This window comes from Castor canadensis, chromosome 10 (genome assembly GCF_047511655.1).
Source record: "Castor canadensis chromosome 10, mCasCan1.hap1v2, whole genome shotgun sequence".
Lineage (NCBI taxonomy): Eukaryota > Metazoa > Chordata > Mammalia > Rodentia > Castoridae > Castor > Castor canadensis.
The window spans coordinates 112,663,371-112,686,438 of NC_133395.1; the positions used below are offsets into that span (position 1 = coordinate 112,663,371).

The 23,068-nt window shown below is 44.2% G+C and overlaps 1 protein-coding gene across 1 annotated transcript in view; it reads right to left on the reverse strand.

The window, feature by feature from the left end:
- Chdh (choline dehydrogenase) overlaps positions 1 to 23,068 on the reverse strand; it is a 38,137-nt gene that overhangs the window by 3,522 nt on the left and 11,547 nt on the right. The window contains exons 2-8 of the mRNA XM_074043960.1: positions 19,206 to 19,274; positions 6,738 to 7,479; positions 5,917 to 6,068; positions 2,873 to 3,002; positions 1,776 to 1,910; positions 977 to 1,119; positions 488 to 590 (exon numbers count right to left, since the gene is read on the reverse strand). Of these exons, the coding sequence (XP_073900061.1) occupies positions 488 to 590; positions 977 to 1,119; positions 1,776 to 1,910; positions 2,873 to 3,002; positions 5,917 to 6,068; positions 6,738 to 7,455 (1,381 nt within the window). The 5' untranslated portion in view covers positions 7,456 to 7,479; positions 19,206 to 19,274. The remainder of the gene's footprint in view (positions 1 to 487; positions 591 to 976; positions 1,120 to 1,775; positions 1,911 to 2,872; positions 3,003 to 5,916; positions 6,069 to 6,737; positions 7,480 to 19,205; positions 19,275 to 23,068) is intronic.

Here is a 23,068-nt window from a genome sequence, read left to right on the forward strand (position 1 = left end):
TGGCATGGAGAAGCTCAACAAGCTACTGGGGGAACCTAGCCACCAGGTACTAGTTACCTTCTCATAGTGGTTAGAGGGCAACAAAGACAGAGCCTGCCCCAGGAGCCCAGGTTTAAGTCAGGGGTCTCGCTTCTCTGTAAAGCAGGGATAAGAACACATGCCCTGCTTCTGCTACCATGTGGCTATGAGCACCCCATGCCATCAGGACAAAGCCTGCCTGACAGGGAGTGCTTGATTTTTGCTGCATGCAAGGAGGCATGCTGGGAGTAAGGATAGGAAGAGCGGTACACACAGGTACAGACAGCTCTGAAAGCCGTTCCGCTGTCCTCCTGTGTAAAATGAGGTCCTAGGTTTCTTGGTGTGACCCAGGACAGAGGTTAACCTGTCCTGGATGTCAGGAAGTGGGACCTAAGATTTAGAAACCCCCCAAAGGCATTCCTTCATTCAAGCCCAGGCCCAGAGGAGATGAAGGTGGCTGCTGAATTACCTGTTGATAAATAGTTGGGCTGGATCACAGGGTGGTCCTGGGGATTGGCACTTCTCAATTTGAGCCAGCCCACACTCGTTTCCCGCAAGGTCCCCACATGCACCTAGGAGGGCCCAAAGAAGATAATGTCATCCATAGTAACCTCCATCAAACCCCAACTCTGTATCCAATTCAGAGCAGATGCAGTTTAGCACTTGCCTGCATCTTACCCTCTTTCCACAAGTGATTAACAACCATGTCAACGAATCACTCTCCCCATCTGGCTTCATGTTCCATTTCCCAGTACTTTCATGGTAATAATCCCAGGCCAAATCATCCTCTTCTGTGCATTGCTGATGTGGACTGAGTTGCTGGGCTCCCCTTTTTTTCCCCAGTCAGACAAGGGCAGGGAACTGAAGGCCCTGCCACAGTGGAGAAAGATGCCACCCTCAAGAGCATGTACCCAAGGGCAGAAAGGAAGGGTCCCTGGATGGAACTTCGTCTGCTCACCTGGTAAGCTTCCTGTTGAGTGGGGGCCCGTCCATGGTCAATCACTTGAGACGGCAGAAAATGAAACTGGATGTCTGGGTGGGGGACCCCAGGCCGGCTGCGGATGAACCCACCAGTTTCCAGATGGGCTGTGGCTCCTTCCCCTGAGGAACAGAAGAGCCAATCATGGTGTGGCAGGTGGGCTGTCCATTCCTGGTGTCCCTTCTCTCATCTTCCTGACCTCGATCCTGGGCCCCAGCCTGAAGCCCTGTCCACAACTGTCCTCTTTCCCCTAGGTGGCCTTACCCAGCACCACAGTTTTAAACACCAACCACATACCAAGTGGGGAACTTTAGCTCTGCCAGCTCTACCAGTCTGTTGGCCCTTCCCACCATCTAGCTTAGTGGCAATAGAGTGTGGGAAGCACAAGCTGCGTGAATGAGGAGGATTTCAAGGAATGGTTCCCCAGCAGCTGACACCAGATGCTGATTCTGCAGCCAAGTGCCAAGGCCTCCTCTGGGCTTTTTCTCATGATTCTCAAACCAGCCCAAGAGCATCTCCATCCACCTATGAGAAGAACAGTGCCCAACTTCTGGGCAGCATCACGCTCAGCAGGCCCCTAGGCTAAGCCTGTCAACAAACTACTGCTTCTGGGCCTCACACCAGCCTGTCAGGCAGGACTCACTTTGCTGATAGGTAAGTGGCACAGTTTGGCTCTGCACCCAGCAACCTAGGGCCAGAGCCTTTGCTCAGCTCCTCAGGAAGGAAGCCATGATGCCCAGAGACCGTATTCACCAAGGTCACTGAGGTATATGCCCACCTGTGAATCTCCACAGCCACTCCAGACCGATGCAGGCCTTCCGCAGGGGCTTCTGGGATGAGTGGAGGGTGATGGGGTGGATGCATGCCTGCTGAATGTATACCTCCAGGTGGTCTTGCAGGTTTTGGCCAACTCCTGACAGGAGGGAATGGTTAGGAAAGATAGCCACCTCAGGAGGCTTAGCTGGCTTCTTACTACCCTCCTGGTTTTGAAAATGTCTCCTCTGCCCACTTAGCTCCGGAGCTACTTCCTGCTTGGTCCCTAGGTCTCAGATTAAAAGTTACCTCCCAGAGACATCATTCCTGCACTCCCAAGCAGGTCTGCCCCTTTCTCAAATGCTGCCAAAGCCACCTGCCTCTGTCACTCCCTACGAGCGCAGCCACCCAGATGCCCTTGGCCAGCCCTACTCAGCAAGCACCCACTGGAAGGCAGGATCTATGCCCACGGCAGGCACTCCTCCATGAGTAGTCACTGCCTGGTTGATGGCCAGGCAGCCAGGTGGGACAGTAACCCCATTCTGTCCTGAGAAGAAGGAAGCCCCAGCATGTTATACAGACCCTGCATAAGTTCCCCCAAACTCAAGGGCACATTGGGCAGGCAGGTGATAGTCATGGACCAGCACTTCCCAGGCCTCTCAAGAGGAAGCCTACATGAAAACAGCCAGTCCTCTGAGTGTGCAGGGGTAATGGAGACAGAGCCAGGACCTCAAGAGCATTGCAAACAGTTTATAAAATGAACTTCAGGTCTTCACATGGAGCGTGTGCTCTGGAGCCCTAAGCTGACATCATTTCTGCTCATGCAGTTGGTGAGTCCTAGGAATGGACCCTTCTCACCACAGAGTAGCCCTGGCGATGTGCCCAGCCCCACTCCTGCTAGCTCTACTTCCTCCACGTGGGAAAGGCTGCCTGGATGAGGACAAAGGAAAACAGCACAAAGGCCCAGCAGAAGGTGTGTCCACTGAGGCCTAGGGGACCCTCGGGTTCATGGGAAGGATGACAGTTCCAAGGGACACTGACACTTGTCACCTCCATGCTAATACAATAAGCCATTTGTTTTCTCAGAGCCAACCTCTGGGGAGCAATGAGGAAGGGGCTCACCAGGCAGGTGGCACACCAAAGGGATGCCCAGTTTCTTGAGGTCATCTGCATTCCCGACGCCTGAGAGCATAAGCAGCTGTGGAGAGTTGATGGCACCCCCACTCAGGATCACCTCCCTGCTGGCATACACCTGGAAAAAGCAAAGGCAAGCTGCTCACACTTTCTAAAGAACCAGCCGTTTTCCTGGTTCACACACCAGCACCCAGTACCACAGGAACACCACTGCCACCATTGCAAGTCTGCTCATAGGCCCAAGAGCAAAGAAGAGGGAGCTCACTGTGTTGCCATTTGAAAGCAACCTGCACAAGCAATGATGTGTGAAAATCAGATGTGGGCCACACTCTAATACATTCTGCAACAGCTGAATAGTAAAAGGAGCCTTTAAAACAGGAATGGATACACATTCAATGGAGTCCTCACCAAAAGTACAATGACATTCTTCACAGAATTAGAAAAAACAATCTTCAAATTCATATGGAAACACAAAAGACCCTGCATAGTCAAGCAGTCCTGAGCAAAAAGCAATGGTGGAGGCTTCACAATATCTGATTTTAAATTATACTACAGATCAACAGCATGATACTGACCAAAACCCACACATAGAACAATGGAATAGAAGACCCAGAAATAAATCCTCACAAACTACAGCAATCTAACTCTTGACAAAGGTGCCAAAAACACATTGAAAGAGAGCCCCTTCAACAAATGGTCCTGGGAAAGCTAAATGCAGAAGACTAAATTTAGACACCCCTATCTCTCACCCTGTATGAAAATCAAACTCAAAAAGAGATCAAAGATCTTAATGGAAGTCCTGAAACTTTGAAAGTACTTGAGGAAAACACAGAGAAAACACTTCATGATATGGATATAGACAATGACTTTCAGAACAGGACTGTACTAGCAAGAATTGACAAATGGGATTGCATCAAATTAAAAAGCTTCTTCACAGCAAGGAAACAATTTCCAGATGAAGAGACAGCCTAAAGATGGGAGAAAATCCTTTGCCAGCTATTCATCCAGCAGGGGATTATTTAAGAACTCAAAAAATTAAACACAAAAAAACCCCAAGTAATCCAATCAATAATGAGCAAAGCAACTGAACAGAATTCTCAAAAGAAGTACAAATGGCCAATGAATACCTGAAAACCCACGTTTAGCCATCATGTAAATGCAAATCTAAACAACACTGAGATTCTATCTCTTCCATCAGAATAGCCAACATCATAAAAAGAACAGCAAATGCTAAAGATGGAGGGGGGCGGGGGACCAGGGACCCTTATTATATATTGCTTGTGGTAATATAAATTGATGCAGCCACTACTGAAACCCATAGAGTGGGATCATAACTACCATATGACCCCCTATACCACTCCTGGGCATATACGCAAAGGAATGTAAGTCAGCATACACTAGAGACACCTGCACACCCATGTTCACAGCAGCACTGTTCATACTAGCTAAGTTGTGGAATTAGTCTAGGTGTCCATCAGTGGATGAATGGATAAAGGAAATGTGGTATATATACACAGCCACAAAGAAGAATGAAATTATCCCATTTATAGGAAAATAGATAGAGCTAGAGATCATGATACTAGCCGAAATAAATCAGGCTCAGATAAATATTGTATGTTTTCTCATATGCAAAATCTAGATTTTAAAAAAGGAAAAAGACATGAAAGAAGTGGAACTATTTGGGAAGAGGTGGGGAGGGGGAACAAGCAGGAGTAATGGGGTGAATGAATATAATTAAAGTACATTATATACATATATAACGTATATATATGTATATATATAATATATAATTGTATTTTGTACAATTAATACATGCTAATAAAAAATGAATGAGGAAAACAGGGGGATGATAGGTCTCAAATGACATCTATGTTAGCAGGCACATAAACAAGAGTCTTAAAGGTAGGAAGCAATGAGCCAGCAAAGCTGTCACTGGTGTATGGTACTAAGCAAAGAAAAGTACCATGTAGAAATAGTGTCATCCAGGTTACTCCAGAGGCACCTGCACACCCATGTTTATTGCGGCACTATTCACAATACCCAAGTTATGGAAACAGCCAAGATGTCCCACCACTGACGAATGGATTAAGAAAATGTGGTATCTATACACAATGGAATTTTATGCAGCCATGAAGAAGAACAAAATGTTTTCATTCGCTGGTAAATGGATAGAATTGGAGAACATCATTCTGAGTGAGGTTAGCCTGGCCTAAAAGACCAAAAATCGTATGTTCTCCCTCATATGTGGACATTAGATCAAGGGCAAACACAACAAGGGGATTGGACTTTGAGCCATGATAAAAGCGAGAGCACACAAGGGAGGGGTGAGGATAGGTAAGACACCTAAAAAACTAGCTAGCATTTGTTGCCCTTAACGCAGAGAAACTAAAGCAGATACCTTAAAAGCAACTGAGGCCAATAGGAAAAGGGGACCAGGAACTAGAGAAAAGGTTAGATCAAAAAGAATTAACCTAGAAGGTAACACACACGCACAGGAAATCAATGTGAGTCTATGCCCTATATAGCTATCCTTATCTCAACCAGCAAAAACCCTTGTTCCTTCCTATTATGGCTTATACTCTCTCTACAACAAAATTAGAAATAAGGGCAAAATAGTTTCTGCTGGGTATTGAGGGGGTGGGGGGAGAGGGAGGGGGCAGGGGGGAGAAATGACCCAAGCCTTGTATGCACATATGAATAATAAAAAAAAAAAAAGAAAAAAGAAATAGTGTCATCACATTCATGGGTTCTAAAAACTCTAGGATTAACTCATCAATGTCTGGCAGGCCAGTGCCCTGAGGTAGGTGTTAGAGGGTAGAGGCTCATGGAGACAATCATGCCAAGGCGTGCAAGTGGCAGGACAGGGAATTCCTATCTTCACCAGCCCACTGCCTTCTGAAGCCCCAGGAACAATTCCTTGCCACTGCCACCAGGTGCTCACTCAGTACAAGAACACGCATCTGGGGAGGAAAACCTGACCACAGACTTACTGCTTGCCCTCTGAGCTGCCAGGCCCACTGGAGTTCACTCACCCTATGACTCTGGCCATTCTTGAGGTACTCCACACCCACCGCCCGGGTGCCCTCAAATAGCACCCTGCTCACGAGGGTCTGGGCTTCAGCTCTGAGGTTGGGGCGGCTCAGTGCTGGGTGCAGGTAGGCACAGGCCGTGCTCCAGCGCTTGCCTGCAGGAGGAAGACAGATCAGGCAGGGTCCTGGCCTTTCCCCTGCACAGGGGAAAGAGCTAGAGAAAGAATGAAATTAGCTGGCCCTTGACTGCAAGGCCTGCCTTCAAAATAAGGTTTGACCTAAAGGCTCTGCCCTACTGAAGTCCTCATCTTCTCCAGTCCCCTGGCACAGAGGGAAAACCATCCTTTGCCTTGACAGGATGACACAGATCAGGAGCAGCAGACAGAAGGGATAAGAATCCTGAGGAAGCAGGCAGGCGCCCTGAATCAGCCATGGCCTTGCCTCTATCCTGCTGTGACCTAGGTCCTACAATGCTTGTTCTGTGCCTCAGTAGCTCCGGCTACAAAGGGAAAGGCGGCTATGGTGCTCCTGGCTGCCTCTCTGTGTCTCCATTTCCTCCGCCTGCAAGTCTCTGGGCTTTTTGTCCAAAAGATAATTCTCCACTGTCCACACCAACAGGGCCCAGAGGCCCAGTCAGGCATCCAGATGTGGCTGCTCCACTCATCGGGTCATATTCTGTGGCATCTAAGGGGGGTATAGCATGTCACTTCCCTTCTACCTAATACCAGCTTCATTTTGTCACACTTACTGACCATGATGGAACTGGGAGAGATGATAGGCAGTGACAGGGGGCCATTTACAGTGGAGGGAATGGGGCACCCTACCTTCGTAGATGGTCATGTCCATCCATCCAAAGCCTTCCTGCTGAAAGCCGTTCATGTCTTCAGTGAAGGGATAGCCGGCCTGCTGTGCCGCCTGCAGGAAGGCCTGGTGTAGTGGGTGCTGGGTCTTGCCCCGGCTCACACGCAGTGGGCCCTCGCCACCACGGTACCGGCCGGCCCCCAGCTCGTGGCTCTGCGCCTTGCGGAAGTAGGGCAGGCAGTGTGCATAGTCCCAGCCCGTGGCGCCCTGACGCTGCCAGCGGTCATAGTCCTCAGCATGCCCACGAATGTAGACCATAGCATTGAGGGAGGAGGAGCCCCCCCAGACGCGGCCCCGTGGCCAGTACAGCACGCGGCCATCCAGGCCTGACTGCGACTCAGTATGGTAATACCAGTTGTACCTGTCATCACACAGGTTGGCCACGAGGGCCGCAGGCATATGGATCTTCCACAAGAGCCGCTTGCTCCCTGCTAATGTGTCCTTGGGCCCCGCTTCCAGCAGCAGCACCCGCTCACTAGGGTCCTCCGTGAGCCGGCTGGCCAGCACGCAGCCCGCGGAGCCTGCACCCACCACCACGTAGCTGAACTCGGCTTGGGCACTAGTGCCCGTGCTAGCCACAGCTCGGCTCCCTGGAGACTGGCGCTGCCCCAGCACTGCACATGCCAGGGCTCCACGTGGGCCCAGGAGCCCTTGCCTCCAGCATCCTGGGACAGGCCACATGCTTTTATCCGGTTGTCTGTGATCCTAGAACAGGAAAAAGGGCCTTAAGAATCTTTACTCTACATGCATGTGCAGAAGCAGCCCAAAGCTGGGTCAGCCACCCTGGGGTGGCAAGGGTCCACTGTAGGCCACCAAGGACCTGCCCAGCCCAGGTGGGTCAGCCAGGTCCTCACAGTCACTGCCCTAGGGAACTAAGGAAGGGTAGTACTGTGATTATCTATGCCTGGGGCCACCACAGGAGGGTTAAGGAAGCAGGAAAGATGGGAGGGGTCCCTCCCAAGCTTGAGGGGTGGGTGTCTCTGAAAAGGCTTCCTATGACATCTGCATGAATCTAAGGGCTGGAAGTCTAGCTGCAGAAGGCAGAGCACTGCTTTCCAGGGTGCTTGTTCTTCACTCCTGACAGTTGCTGAGCCCTGGAAGGTGCATGGCTCTGCGTTTTTCTCCCATGATACATTTGAGGGGCAGGGGGAGAAGGCATCTGCTCTCAAAACTGATGGTCTGGGCCCAGGGAGAGGGACAAGACAAATACATGAAGGAAGGTCAGGGTGAAGAGCCAAGAATGTGGAGCTCACAGTATTTGACCTGAGGGCCCATGGGGTACATGGGAGGAGATTTTAGCAGGGGACAGTGTCAGAGTCACACTCTTCAAAGATAACTCTAGAATAGTGGAGTTTTAACAGAGAAATGCCAAAGGCTTTTGGAGGGTCTTTTTCCCAACAATGTTCAAATCAATCCCCACATTCTTAGTGCTCCAAGGTAGAAAAGAACCAGGGTGATGACACCTCTAGTGACAAAACCTCAAAACCTCCAGTGACAAAAACATGAGAAAGCCCACCCATGAGGCTCAGACCTACATAGCCAGCCCAAGACTGAGACTAAAACAAGAGAGCTGAGAAACTGCAAGAAAACCGTGACAAATCTCCTCACCCCTTTCCTAAGCCCTGACCAGGTAACCACAGCCTAGCCCGGGGGGCAAGGAAAAGAGACTTTCCTCCTGACCCCTTGCCCTGTGGCCTGGGCATAGGACGAGAGGTTTTAGGGCCTCCTTAAAGCTGTGTCTGAAGCAGAAACACCGAGAACTTCAGAGCTCTGGACCCCACACCAGCACACCGAAGCAGCAGTCTACTGCTCAACTCCCCACTGGATGAACTCAACACTACCTGACAGTATAAAAGGCACACCCTTTCCCAGGTACACACATCATTTACTTTGGTCTCTATTATCCTGTTATACACAAGGTCTAGTGTTCCATAAAAAATTGGAAGACACACAAAACAGTAAGACAAGTAAATGGCTCCTTATCAAAGCAGAAAGTAGTCAAAAGAACCAGATCAAGGGATGGTCCACTCAGGTGTTAGAATGATCAGAGATATTAAAAGAGCCAAAATAAACATTATAAATGATTTAGTTGAAAAGGTAGACAACTTGTTGAATATAATTGCAGCAAAACACTGGAAACTATTTTAAAAAATATAAGAAAAACTTATTACAGATAAGTAATTTTTATTGTCTATAACAGAGAAAATCAGAGACATCATCCAAATGGAAATGTGAAGATGTAAGTGAGGGAGAAAAGAAGGGCAAACAGAACAACTGACAACCTTGGGACAATATCAAACCATCTAAAGCATGGGTAAGTAGAGTTAAAGGAGAGGGAAGGGAAGATGCAATGAAGAAGAAAGAGTAGAAGAAGGGGGAGAAAGAAGAACAGGGCAAAGAAATATTTGAAGAGATAATTACTGAGATTATTCCAAAATTAGTGCAAGACAAAACACCATGGCATCCAGAAGCTTAGAGTATCCCAAGCAGTATTAATATAAAGAAAAAAAATCTAAGTAAATTGTAGTCAAATTACTAAAGCTCCAAGGTAAAGCCTAAGCCATAAATGTAACCAAAGAAGAAACAGGAAAAGGAATAGATGTAAGAACATGAAGACCAGTGGAACAGAATAGAGGACCTAGATATGAAGCCACACAACTATAACCAACTTGTCTTTGACAAAAGCGCTAAAAATATATAATGGAGAAAAAGACAGCCTCTTCAACAAAAACTGCTGGGAAAACTGGTTAGCAGTCTGCAAAAAAACTGAAACTAGATCCATGTATATCACCCTATACCAATATTAACTCAAAATGGATCAAGGATCTTAATATCAGACCCCAAACTCTAAAGTTGGTACAGGAAAGAGTAGGAAATACTCTGGAATTAATAGGTGTAGGCAAGAACTTTCTCAATGGATCCCCAGCAGCAAAGCAACTAAGAGATAGCATAGATAAATGGGACCTCATAAAACTAAAAAGCTTCTACTCAACAAAAGAAATGGTCTCTAAACTGAAGAGAACACCCACAGAGTGGGAGGAAATATTTGCCAGCTACACATCAGACAACCAGAATACATAGGGAACTTAAAAAACTAAATTCTCCCAAAATTTATGAACCAATAAAGAAATGGGCAAGTGAACTAAACAGAACTTTCTCAAAAGAAGAAATTCAAATGGCCAAAAAACACATGAAAAAATGCTCACCATCTCTAGCAATAAAGGAAATGCAAATTAAAAACACACTAAGATTCCACCTCACCCCTGTTAGAATAGCCATCATTAGCAACACCACTAACAACAGGTGTTGGCGAGAATGCAGGGGAAAAAGGAACCCCCTTTCACTGCTGGTAGGAATGTAAACTAGTACAACCACTCTGGAAAAAAATTTAGAGGCTACTTAAAAAGCTAAACATTGATCTACCATTTGATCCAGCAATACCACTCTTGGGGATATACCCAAAAGACTGTAACACAGGTTACTCCAGAGGCACCTGCACACCCATGTTTATTGCAGCACTATTCACAATAGCCAAGTTATGGAAACAGCCAAGATGCCCCACTACTGCTGAATGGATTAAGAAAATGTGGTATTTATACACAATGGGATTTTATGCAGCCATGAAGAAGAACGAAATGTTATCATTCGCTGGTAAATGGATGGAATTGGAGAACATCATTTTGAGTGAGGTTAGCCTGGCCCAAAAGACCAAAATCATATGTTCTCCCTCATATGTGGACATTAGATCAAGGGCAAACACAACAAGGGGATTGGACTTTGATCACATGAGAAAGCGAGAGCACACAAGGGAGGTATGAGGATAGGTAAGACACCTAAAAAACTAGGTAGCATTTGTTGCCCTCAACACAGAGAAACTAAAGCAGATACTTTAAAGCAACTGAGGCCAATAGGAGAAGGGGACTGGGAACTAGAGAAAAGGTTAGATCAAGAAGAATTAGCCTAGAAGGTAACACACATGCACAGGAAACCAATGTGAGTCAACTCCCTGTATAGCTATCCTTATCTCAACCAGCAAAAACCCTTGTTCCTTCCTATTATTGCTTATACTCTCTCTTCAACAAAATTAGAGATAAGGGCAAAATAGCTTCTGCTGGGTAGCGAGGGGGTAAGGGGGAGAGGAAGGGAGTTGGAGAAGGGGGTAGAAATGACCCAAACATTGTATGCACATATGAATAAAAAAAAAATCTCATTCTAAGTGAAAAAAAAAGGAACAAATGTAAAAATAACAGCAAACTTCTTGTCAGAAAACATGCAATGCAGAAGATAATGGAATGACAGCTTCAAACTACAGAAAGAAAAAAAAAACAACTCTATGCCTAGTTTCCTAAGATGAAAGATACTTTGAAAAGTTCTCTATACCAAGTGAATACATCTTTACAAATGAAGATCATAACCTAAATAAAATGGGCCAATTTCTTGAAAGACACAATATGCCAAATGCACATAAGATACCTGAATAAGCTAATATATATTAAGGAAATTGAATCAATCATTAATAACTTTCCAAAATAGAAAGAATCAAGCCCAGAGGCCCAGACAGGTGAATGCTACCAAACAGTTAAGGAAGAAAGCATACCAGCTCTCCACAATCTCTTTCAGAAGACAAAAGCAAAAACAAAAGCAAGCAGCAAAGTGAGTAAAAATGTAACTCACTGTGTGAGACCACCATCATTCCAATACCAAACCCAGACAAAAACATCAAAGAAAACTACAGATCAGTATCTCTCAGAAACGTATATGGCGGCGGAGGTGGGGGGCGGGGGGGGGGGAACCCTGAACAAAGTATTAGTAAACTGAATCCAACATATGTATAAAAAAGTCTTATATACCACAACCAAGTGGGATTTATCCCAGGCATGCAAAGGCTGGTTCAACATCAAAAATCAGTGTTATCCATCAACATCAATATGCTAAAGAAGAAAACCCAATCATAATGATAGGTGTAGAAAAAGAATTTAGCAAAATCCAACATGCATTGATGATTTCAAAAAAAACCTCTCAGTTCTTCAACATGATAAAACCCCACAGCTAACATTATGCTTAATGTCAAGAAAATCAAAGCTTTTCCACTAAGATGGGAAACATGTCCTCTCTCACCACTTCTTTTCAATGTCATACTGGAAGTCCTAGGTAATTTAATAGACAAGTAAAGGAAATAAAAAGGTGTATAGACTGGGAAGAAAGACAGAAAACTCTGTTTATAGCTGACATGATTGTCTACACAGAAAATCTGTAAGAAATGACAGAAAAAAAAATTCCTGGAACTTATAATTATAGCAAGGTTGTAGGATTCAAGGTAAATAAACAAAAGCCAATAACTTTCCTACATACCATCAATGAACAAGTGGGATTTGAAATAAAAAAAAAATACAATGCCATTTAATTTCCAAAGAAATAGGAATAAATCCAATAAAATGCACACGAGCTATATGAGGAAAACTGCAAACATCTGATGAAAGAAATCTAAGAAGATATGAATAAATGGTAAGATATTCCATGTTCATGGATAGGAAACTTTAATATAGTCAAATGTCAGTTCTTTGAACCTTGATCTACAGATTCAATACAATTCTAATAAAAGCCCTAGTAGCATCAAAAGAATAAAATACTAGCAATAAATTTAACCAAGGTGTTAAAAGATCTGTACACTGAAATCCACAGAATGTTGGTGAAAATTTTAACAAAGACATAAAGACATCCCATGTTCATGGATAGGAAGAATTCCTGTTGTTAAGATGCCAGTACTATCCAAAGAGACATAGATTCAATGCAATCGCTTTCAAAATTTCAATGGCATTTTTTTTTTGCAGTAAAAGAACTTATTCTAAACTTTGGTAAATGTCATTATGTACCCCTAGTACAACAATAATTTTAAAAAGATTTTAAAAAGAAAAACTTATTCTAGGGCTTGGATATGACTCAAATGACCTCACAAACACAAGGCCCCGAGTTCAAACCCCAGTACCACCACTCCCCCTCCCCCCCAAAAAAAGAAAGAAAAAACAAAAACTTATCCTAAAATTTATATGGAATCTCAAGGGACCCCAAATAGCCAAAAATAAATAAGTAAATAAATAAAGAAAAATAAAGCTAGTGATTTTATAATTCCTAATTTCAGATCTTAAACTCACCAAAACAGTGTGGCATGGCATAAAGAAAGACATTTGAACTAATGGACTAGAATAGAGCTCAGAAGTAAACTCTTTTGCATACAGCCAACTGATTTTCAACAAGAGTGTCAAATCATTCAGTGGAAAAGGACTATCTTTTCAACAAATGACACTTGGAAAAGGAGACAGCTACATACTAAAGCGTGAAGTTGGCTTATTGTCTTTGCCATATACAAAATTAACTCAAACAAATCAAAGACCTAAATGTAAGGTATAAAATTAGATGAAACCTTTGTAACATTGAATTTGGTGATACCTTCTTGCATAGAACAACAAAATTAAAGATAACAAAAGAAAAAATAGACAAATTATTCTTCATCAAAAGTAAAAACTTTGGGGCTAGGAATGTAGCTCAGTAGTAGAGTAACTGCTTAACATGCAGGAGGCTCATGACCAAGTAGGCTTCATCCCAGGAATGCAGGGGTGGTTCAACATACGAAAATCAATAAACGTAATAAACCACATTAACAGAAGCAAAGACAAAAACCACTTGATCATCTCAATAGATGCAGAAAAAGCCTTTGATAGATCCAACACCATTTCATGATAAAAGCTCTAAGAAAACTAGGAATAGAAGGAAAGTTCCTCAACATTATAAAAGCTATATATGACAAACCTACAGCCAGCATTATACTTAACGGAGAAAAATTAAAACCATTCCCTCTAAAATCAGGAACCAGACAAGGATGCCCACTATCTCCACTCCTATTCAACATAGTACTGGAATTCCTAGCCAGAGGAAGAAGGAATAAAAGGAATACAAATAGGTAAAGAAACTGTCAAAATATCCCTATTTGCAGACGACATGATCCTATACCTTAAAGACCCAAAAAACTCTACTCAGAAGCTTCTAGACATCATCAATAGCTATAGCAAGGTAACAGGATATAAAATCAACATAGAAAAATCATTAGCATTTCTATACACTAACAATGAGCAAACGGAAAAAGAATGTATGAAAACAATTCCATTTACAATAGCCTCAAAAAAAATCAAATACCTAGGTGTAAACCTAACAAAAGATGTGAAAGACCTCTACAAGGAAAACTATACACTTCTGAAGAAAGAGATTGAGGAAGACTATAGAAAGTGGAGAGATCTCCCATGCTCATGGATTGGTAGAATCAACATAGTAAAAATGTCGATACTCCCCAAAGTAATCTACATGTTTAATGCAATTCCCATCAAAATTCCAATGACATTCATTAAAGAGATTGAAAAATCTACTGTTAAATTTATATGGAAACACAAGAGGCCACGAATAGCCAAGGCAATACTCAGTCAAAAGAACAATGCAGGAGGTATCACAATACCTGACTTCAAATTATATTACAAAGTAATAACAATAAAAACAGCATGGTACTGGCACAAAAACAGACATGAAGACCAATGGAACAGAATAGAGGATCCAGATATGAAGCCACACAACTATAAGCAACTTATCTTTGATAAAGGAGCTAAAAATATACGATGGAGAAATAGCAGCCTCTTCAACAAAAACTGCTGGGAAAACTGGTTAGCAGTCTGCAAAAAACTGAAACTAGATCCATGTATATCACCCTATACCAAGATTAACTCAAAATGGATCAAGGATCTTAATATCAGACCCCAAACTCTTAAGTTGATACAAGAAAGAGTAGGAAATACTCTGGAGTTAGTAGGTATAGGTAAGAACTTTCTCAATGAAACCCCAGCAGCACAGCAACTAAGAGATAGCATTGATAAATGGGACCTCATAAAACTAAAAAGCTTCTGTTCATCAAAAGAAATGGTCTCTAAACTGAAGAGAACACCCACAGAGTGGGAGAAAATATTTGCCAACTATACATCAGACAAAGGACTGATAACCAGAATATACAGGGAACTTAAAAAACTAAATTCTCCCAAAATTTATGAACCAATAAAGAAATGGGCACGTGAACTAAACAGAACTTTCTCAAAAGAAGAAATTCAAATGGCCAGAAAACACATGAAAAAATGCTCACCCATCTCTAGCAATAAAGGAAATGCAAATTAAAACCACACTAAGATTCCACCTCACCCCTGTTAGAATAGCCATCATCAGCAACACCACCAACAACAGGTGTTGGCGAGGATGCGGGGAAAAAGGAACCCTCTTACACTGTTGGTGGGAATGGAGACTAGTACAACCACTCTGGAAAAAAATTTGGAGGCTACTTAAAAAGCTGGACATCGATCTACCATTTGATCCAGCAATACCACTCTTGGGGATATACCCAAAAGACTGTTACTCCAGAGGCACCTGCACATCCATGTTTATTGCGGCACTATTCACAATAGCCAAGTTATGGAAACAGCCAAGATGCCCCAGCACTGACGAATGGATTAAGAAAATGTGGTATCTATACACAATGGAATTTTATGCAGCCATGAAGAAGAACGAAATGTTATCATTCGCTGGTAAATGGATGGAATTGGAGAACATCATTCTGAGTGAGGTTAGCCTGGCTCAAAAGACCAAAAATCGTATGTTCTCCCTCATATGTGGACATTAGATCAAGGGCAAACACAACAAGGGGATTGGACTATGAGCACATGATAAAAGCTAGAGCACACAAGGGAGGGGTGAGGATAGGTAAGACACCTAAAAAACTAGCTAGCATTTGTTGCCCTCAACACAGAGAAACTAAAGCAGATACCTTAAAGCAACTGAGGCCAATAGGAAAAGGGGAACAGGTACTAGAGAAAAGGTGAGATCAAAAAGAATTAACCTAGAAGGTAACACCCACGCACAGGAAATCAATGTGAGTCAATGCCCTGTATAGCTATCCTTATCTCAACCCGCAAAAACCCTGGTTCCTTCCTATTATTGCTTATACTTTCTCTACAACAAAATTAGAAATAAGGGCAAAATAGTTTCTGCTGGGTATTGGGGGGGGGGAAGGGAGGGGGCAGAGTGGGTGGTAAGGGAGGGGGTGGGGGCAGGGGGGAGAAATAAACCAAGTCTGTATGCACATATGAATAATAAAAGAAAAATGAAAAAAAAAAGAATTAACCTAGAAGGTAACACCCACGCACAGGAAATCAATGTGAGTCAATGCCCTATATAGCTATCCTTATCTCAACCAGCAAAAACCCTTGTTCCTTCCTATTATTGCTTATACTCTCTCTTCAACAAAATTAGAAATAAGGGCAAAATAGTTTCTTCTGGGTATTGAGGGGTGGAGAGAGGGAAGGGGCGGAGTGGGTGGTAAGGGAGGGGGTGGGGGCAGGGGGGAGAAATGAACCAAGCCTTGTATGCACATATGAATAATAAAAGAAAAATGAAAAAATAAATAAATAAATAAATATGAAGATAGTGGTACTTTTTAAAAAAAAAAAAAAAACCATGCAGGAGGCTCTGGGTTCAAACCCCAGCACTATTAAAAAAAAAAAAGTTAAAAACGTTTGTGCATTAAAGGACACTATCAAGCCTGGCACTGGTGGCTCACACTGTAATCCTAGCTACTTGGGAGGCTGAGATTGGGAGGATCATGGGTCACCATCAGCAAATGGTTCAGAAGACCCCATCTCCAAAATAACCAGAGCAAAATGGACCAGAGGTGTGATTCAAGCAGTAGAGTACCTGCTTTGCAAGTGCAAAACCCTGCATTCAAATAATACAAAAAAAAAAAAAAAAGAGGATACTATCAAGAGTAAAATGACAACCCACGGGAGGAAATATTTGAGAATCATATATCTGACCCAGTCTTCATATATGTAAAGAACTCCTACAACTCAACAGCCAAAAAACAATAGACTCAAATAGAAAGGGACATTTCTCAAAGACATGCAAGTGGTAAACAAAGACATGAAAAGATGCTCAATAAACCACCACGAGATAGCACTTCAGACCCATTAGCATGGTTATAATAAAAACAAAAACAAAATGGACAGTAGCAAGTGTTGTCAAGGACCTGGAGAGACCAGAACCCTTGTACATTGCTTTTGATGATGTAAAATGCTGAGGCCACTGTGGAAAGCAAGTTAGCAGTCTCTCATAAAGCTAGACAGTCACCACATGGCTCAGCAGTTCTCCTCCTAGGTATATACAAAAGCAAAAATTGAAAGCAAAGATTCAAACACATACTCCTATATCAGTTTTTGTAGCAGCACTATTTACAATAGTCAAAAGATAGAAACTGGTTCAACTGTCTGTTAACCAGACATATGTATGTATATATATATATGTACATGTGTATATTATGTATATATATGTGTGTATATATATATGTGTATATATATATATATGTATATACATATATATATATATATATACATAGCTATGGGATACACATACAATGGTCAGCCTTAAAAAGGAATTTTGTTTTAGTGGTACTTGGATTTGAATTCAGAACCTCAGGCTTGCTAGGCAAGAGCTCTACCAGTAGAGCCACACCTCCAACCCTTTCAGCTTAATTTATTCCAGATAGGGTATCACACTTTTTGCCCAGGGCTGGCTTCTGATCATGATCTTCTACCTCCACTTCCAGAATAGTTGGGGTTACAGGTGTGTACCACCACAGCCAGCTTACTTTTTATACAGTGTCTTGCTAACTTTTTGCCTGGGCTGGCCTCAAATTGCAATCCTCCTATCTCTGCCTCCTGCATAGCTGAAAAAGGAATGCAGGCTACAACATGGATGGATGTTGAAAATAGTATGCTAAGCGAAATAAGCCAGACACCAAAGGACAAATATGATTCTACTTAAAGATACCTGGAATAGGCAAATTCACTGAGGTAGAAAGTGGATTAGGGAAACTTCATGACTGGTTACCAGAGAATGGAGGAAAGAGGAACATGGTGATACTGTTTAATGAGAACAGTGCTTCTGTTTGGGGTGCTAAAAAATTTTGGAAGTGGAGAGTGGTGAAGGTTGTACACCACTGTGAATGTATTTAATGTCACTGAACTGTAAACTTAAAAATGGTTAAAAGGAGCTGGCAGAGTGGCTCAAGAGGTTAAGAGGGCCTACCTGGCAAACATGAGGCCCTGAGTTCAAACCCCAGTGCCACCAAAAAAAGAAAAAGAAAGGGGCTAAAATGGTAGGTTTCAATGTTAAACATATATATATATATATATATATATAATCACAATAAAAATATTATCAAAGAAACACCCCACAAATAATTAAATTCTGGGTATCAGTGAGAAAGTGTAAAGATTTGAGCATAGAGCCTTATGGTGGTACATGCCTGTAATCTGAAACATGCAGGAGGCTTAGGCAGGAGGATCACAAGTTCAAGGGCAACCTGAGGAACATAGCAAGACCCTGTCTCAAAATAAAATAACGCTTTGAGGATAAGTTACCTCTGAGCAGGGAGGTATGCCCAGAGATTTCCATTTGCATCTGCCATGTTTTATTTCTTAATCTAGATGACCTGCACCTACCTACTTATCAATAAAATGACAAGATTAGGAGCCCACTGGCAACCTTGCTAGGAGGTGAGAGATTACTGTGGAGAAGACAGATGCCTTCCTCTGGAGTAAGGCAGTCATTTTGCCCCAGCATTGCAAACCCCACCTCTTATCACAGCTGTGCCCCCAGCTTCTAACCCCCCCCCCCCGCCAACCCCTGTCATGGATCTCTAACATGGGGGACCGTTAACTGTTCTGAGAATTCTGGGTCTGGCCCTAAACTGGCCACAGATCTCTGGGGCTCTCAGGAATGGTAGGATGGGCTGGGTTGAGACTAAGCTGGGGCATTTATATTTGCCTCTCACTGACTACCAGAGGAAACTCCCTCAGATAGCCTGCCATCCTGCTAAGAAGCCAGCCCAGGATCTGCTGAAGAAAGGCAAGGGGAACACTTGGGGCTCAGCCTCTTCCTGCCTTACTCCAGGCTGGGTTGGGCTTGGCTTTTCCTCTTCTCCTCAGCAGTCCTGTACTTGAGCCCTGCCAAGCCCCTCCAAAGGCAGGTCTTGGGGTGGGGGAGAGGATGCAAGTCCCTCAGACTCTGGGCTCAGTCTGATGGCAGATGGGTGGAACCATTCTTGCAATGGGGACAAGGGAAAAGAGAAATAAGGCCAAAATGAGGCCCATTTTGAAGGCAAGGACCCCTATATTAACACAGTGCCTTTTCAGACTCCCAGGCTGGGTTGGGTATATGGACTGACTGACAGGGCAGTCACAGGAAAGCAGCCCTGCCCACACCCCTGAGCAGCAGTGTGGGAGGTGGGCAGGAATGGGGTCAGAGAAAGAGAAGTCCATGTGTTCATGTGGAGAGCAGGGTCTGCCTACCGTAGGCGAAGTTGAAAAGGGTGTGGTAGTGTCCGAGGTTTCCTTCTAATTCTGGGTGTCTTCACACTCCTGTAGCAGGGAGGAGGGCCAAAGAAAAGAAAAGAGCAAGTCTGTGTCTTGATAATGTAGCAAGGAGGAGGGGATGGCATAGCAGGGAGATAAAACTTAAAAAAATCTAAACTTTAAGAAGGTCATGCAACACTGGGGGTGAAGTAGCCAATAGAGTTACATGCAACCATATATGGGTTAAACCTTGCTTTTTGTTTCTGTAACCTGCTTGCAAGGGTATATAAGGTGAGACCCCTTTGTTCTTGGGGCTCAGCCTTTGGATGTGAATCCGATGAGCCACTGCCAGCATGCTAATAAATATTGCTTCCTGAAAAGACTTGGGAAGATTCCCGTAACACCCCGATCTGCGCTATTTCCTGGGACCAATCTTAGCTGGACCTGGTCTAGGGCTTTGACCAGGAGGAAAGGATGTGGCTTGGCCAGCCTCATCCTCACTAAGCCTCAGCCTTAGTGCCGGGCAACTGGTCTCTGTGGCACCAGTGTCTAGGAAGACAGCTTTTCAATTCAGACCCTAGTTCCAACACCAGTTGAGAAAAGAAATTAAGTGGGGAATAAAAAGCAGGGCGTGAGGGCATTTCACTTGGGAATATATTGTACTTTACTCAGCGTAGCCCCTTCTATTACTCTTCTTTATCCTTTTCACCCTACCCTGTAGTGTTCACCTACTTTCAGTGCATTTCGAAGTGCTTTATTCCTGCCCAAGTGCATATATTTTAGTATCACTCACTGTCATTACCGGAAGGAGGAGGGGGAATGGAGAGGGCAAAGGAAGGTGAATATGGTAGAAGTACTTTATTTATGTGTATGAAGATAGAACAGTGAAACTTGTTGATAGCATTTTAAGTAGGGAGGAGGGGGTGAGGGAGAATGATGGTGGGGATGAATACAACCAAGTTACAATGCAAGCATGTATGGAAATGTCACAATGAAACCTCCTGGGCAACTACTATATGTTAATAAAAATGTTAAAAATGGAAAAAAAATACAAGACATGCACACCAAACAATTCTCATTTCCAATTCTCAAATCAATAAAAATGGGTATTGAAAAATCTGCACAACTGTGTGATCAGAACACTCATGTCTTCTATGACAAGGCAGATTTCCTACAATTTTGAGCATGTAAACAATTACACCAAGTTTTACAATTTTAGTGGAGTTAAATGACAAAAGAACTATAGCCAGAATATCGTGCCTGGCCACCATTTCTGGAGTCCTGTACTTGGGACACCCTGCAGAGCTGTGCAGCCAGAACAGAGATGACACTATCTAAAGGACATTAGAACAGGGTTCTTAACATTGCTTCCTTCCTCACCGTTCCTTCAGTGCCTGCGTGTTGCCTTTCTAGCTTTTGGTCAGTGCTGTGTACTATATTAGTGTCAGACCCCTGGGGCCATGAAAGTCCTAGCTTTTGTCAGTCACCCAAGAAGAACAGAACAAACTTTGAAGGAGGCTGAGCACTCCCAGCCAGCCCTACATGACCAACAAAGCCTGGAACCTGTTTCAGCTTCTGAAAAGTTCAGGCTCTATGGCAAATAATGATTTTGCTTTGGACCAACTGGGGAGAATTTGACTCTTTCCAGAAGGTAACCATCACGTCAGGATCTTCAAGGTGTGGCCCTTTGTCTCAGCTATCCCACTTCCGGGAATTTAACTGAAAGGGAGCTTTGCACATAACTGGAAATCAAGCACAAGGGTCTGCCTGTGTTGTTTATGCCCCAAAGAATTATAAACAACCTGACGTCAGTCCACCAACAAAGTGCTCATTAAAAAGTGCTAAGCCAGGCGCCGGTGGCTCACTCCTATAATCCTAGCTAATCAGGAGACAGAGATCAAGGAGGATTGCGGTTTGAAGCCAGCCCAGACAAATAGTTTATGAGATCCTATCTCAGTACTGCAAAAAAAAAAAAAAATGCTCACTAAAAAGTGGGTTCATCCAGGTGAAAGGACTCTGTTAATCCATTTACACAGTGACCATGTGGTCCTGTCATCATAGACAAGGTTTGGGTAGACCCAAACACAGTGCTCAGCTACTCACAAGCTTCATGGCCTAGAAAGTACTTCCCAGCTCTGAGCCTTGGCACACAAGGCTGGCATTGTCCCAGGGTCCTACTTGGCCTTCATATCTGTCACTGTATCCATGGCACAGATCCTTCAAGGGAACTACAAAAAAATGTGGCAGGGTCATGGCTATCCATCTGGGGGTCATTCTCAACTGGAGGATTCAGGCCTTTTGTCACTCAGCCCTCTATGCTGGCTTTGGCATGCAAACTGAGGAGATCCTGGATGTGGTTCCCAACTGAGACTGGGCTCTGTACTGGTAAGAAAGTTCTCTTTCTGACCACAGAGTGCCACTGTACCATGTACCCAACTGACTCTAACACAGGAGCAGATGCCCATGCTGAGACTGAATGTGGGTTATCCCACTGAGGCCCTCAAAGACACTGTGGTAGGTCTTAATTATCATCATCACCATCTGGGACACCACAAAGGGCAGAGGTCAAGCCCCTACCCATGCCCCATGTCAAGTTGAATACTGAATCCGCCCATCACAGGCCCAACCAACAAACCCACATTAGGGATGCCAAAAGGTCACAGACAGCACATGGAGAGGGTGGGGAGGTACCAAACCCCACACCAGGGCTCAGAAAGCCAAGGAAGTGGCAAAGGTTCAAGTGCTTTCCTGCAACCTGGCAGAGCCTTCCCAGGGGCATCACCACCTTATCTTCTACCCCTGTGGAGGGCTGAGGTGTGGGTGGGGTGGTGGTACAGGTTAGCAAGGGTCTTAGTCAATGAGATTAGATCAGCCTGAGCTGAGAAATGGTAACAGTCCAGTTAGTGACAAGTGGGCAGCTGCTTTTCCTTCCAGAGCAATTTCCCTGCATCCCCAACCCAGGCCACCAAACCCCCTAAGATGTTCGAATGAGCCTCCTCATGGCTCAGGGGCTCTGTTGTTCTAAAAGCCTACCTGGCCTGGCCCCTGCCTCCACTTGTCACCTCTCATCCTACTGTGAGTAGTTCTCTAGGCTTCGAGTAGATCACCCTCCCTTCCTTCTCTGGGACCTTTACATGTGTTGCTCCTTCCTCTCCGTACAATGTCCTCACTTTTGCCCACCTGGTTCACTTCTCCCCTTCCCTCAGGCCCCCTCAGGAATTAGTTCCTTAGGGGAGCCTTCCTCCACACTGGCCACATGTATCCTGAGACTTCTCTGTGGACCACTTACTGGGACCTCAAGGAAATAACAGGCCCACTTTTGTGAGGTTCATCTCTGCAGCCAGGGCTGTGAGACCTTGTCCTCCACTGTGTGCCAAGCCTGGCTGGAGGCCGAGCTCTGTAATGCTGGTTGGTCTGTCATGCTGGGGACAGGTCTACACATGGCCTTTAGTTCACAGTTCCTGGCAGTCAGATGTGAATGCTGGGCCCATACTGCATGTAAAGACAGACAGCCTCAGGTAAGAGATGCACAGGAAATGATCCTCACCCGGGCATATGTACACATCAAAGACACCAGGACATGCATTTCACTGCATGTTTACTGTACCTCAAAAAGTTGGACAGATAAAGGAAATGCAAATCAAAACCACACTAAGATTCCACCTCACCCCTGTTAGAATAGCCATCATCAAAAACACCACCACCAACATGTGTCGGTGAGGATGTGGGGGAAAAAGGAACCCTAATCCACTGCTGGTGGGAATGCAAGCTGGTACAACCACTCTGAAAAAAAATTTAGAGGTTACTTAAAAATCTAAACATAGACCTGCCATATGATCCAGTAATCCCACTCCTGGGGA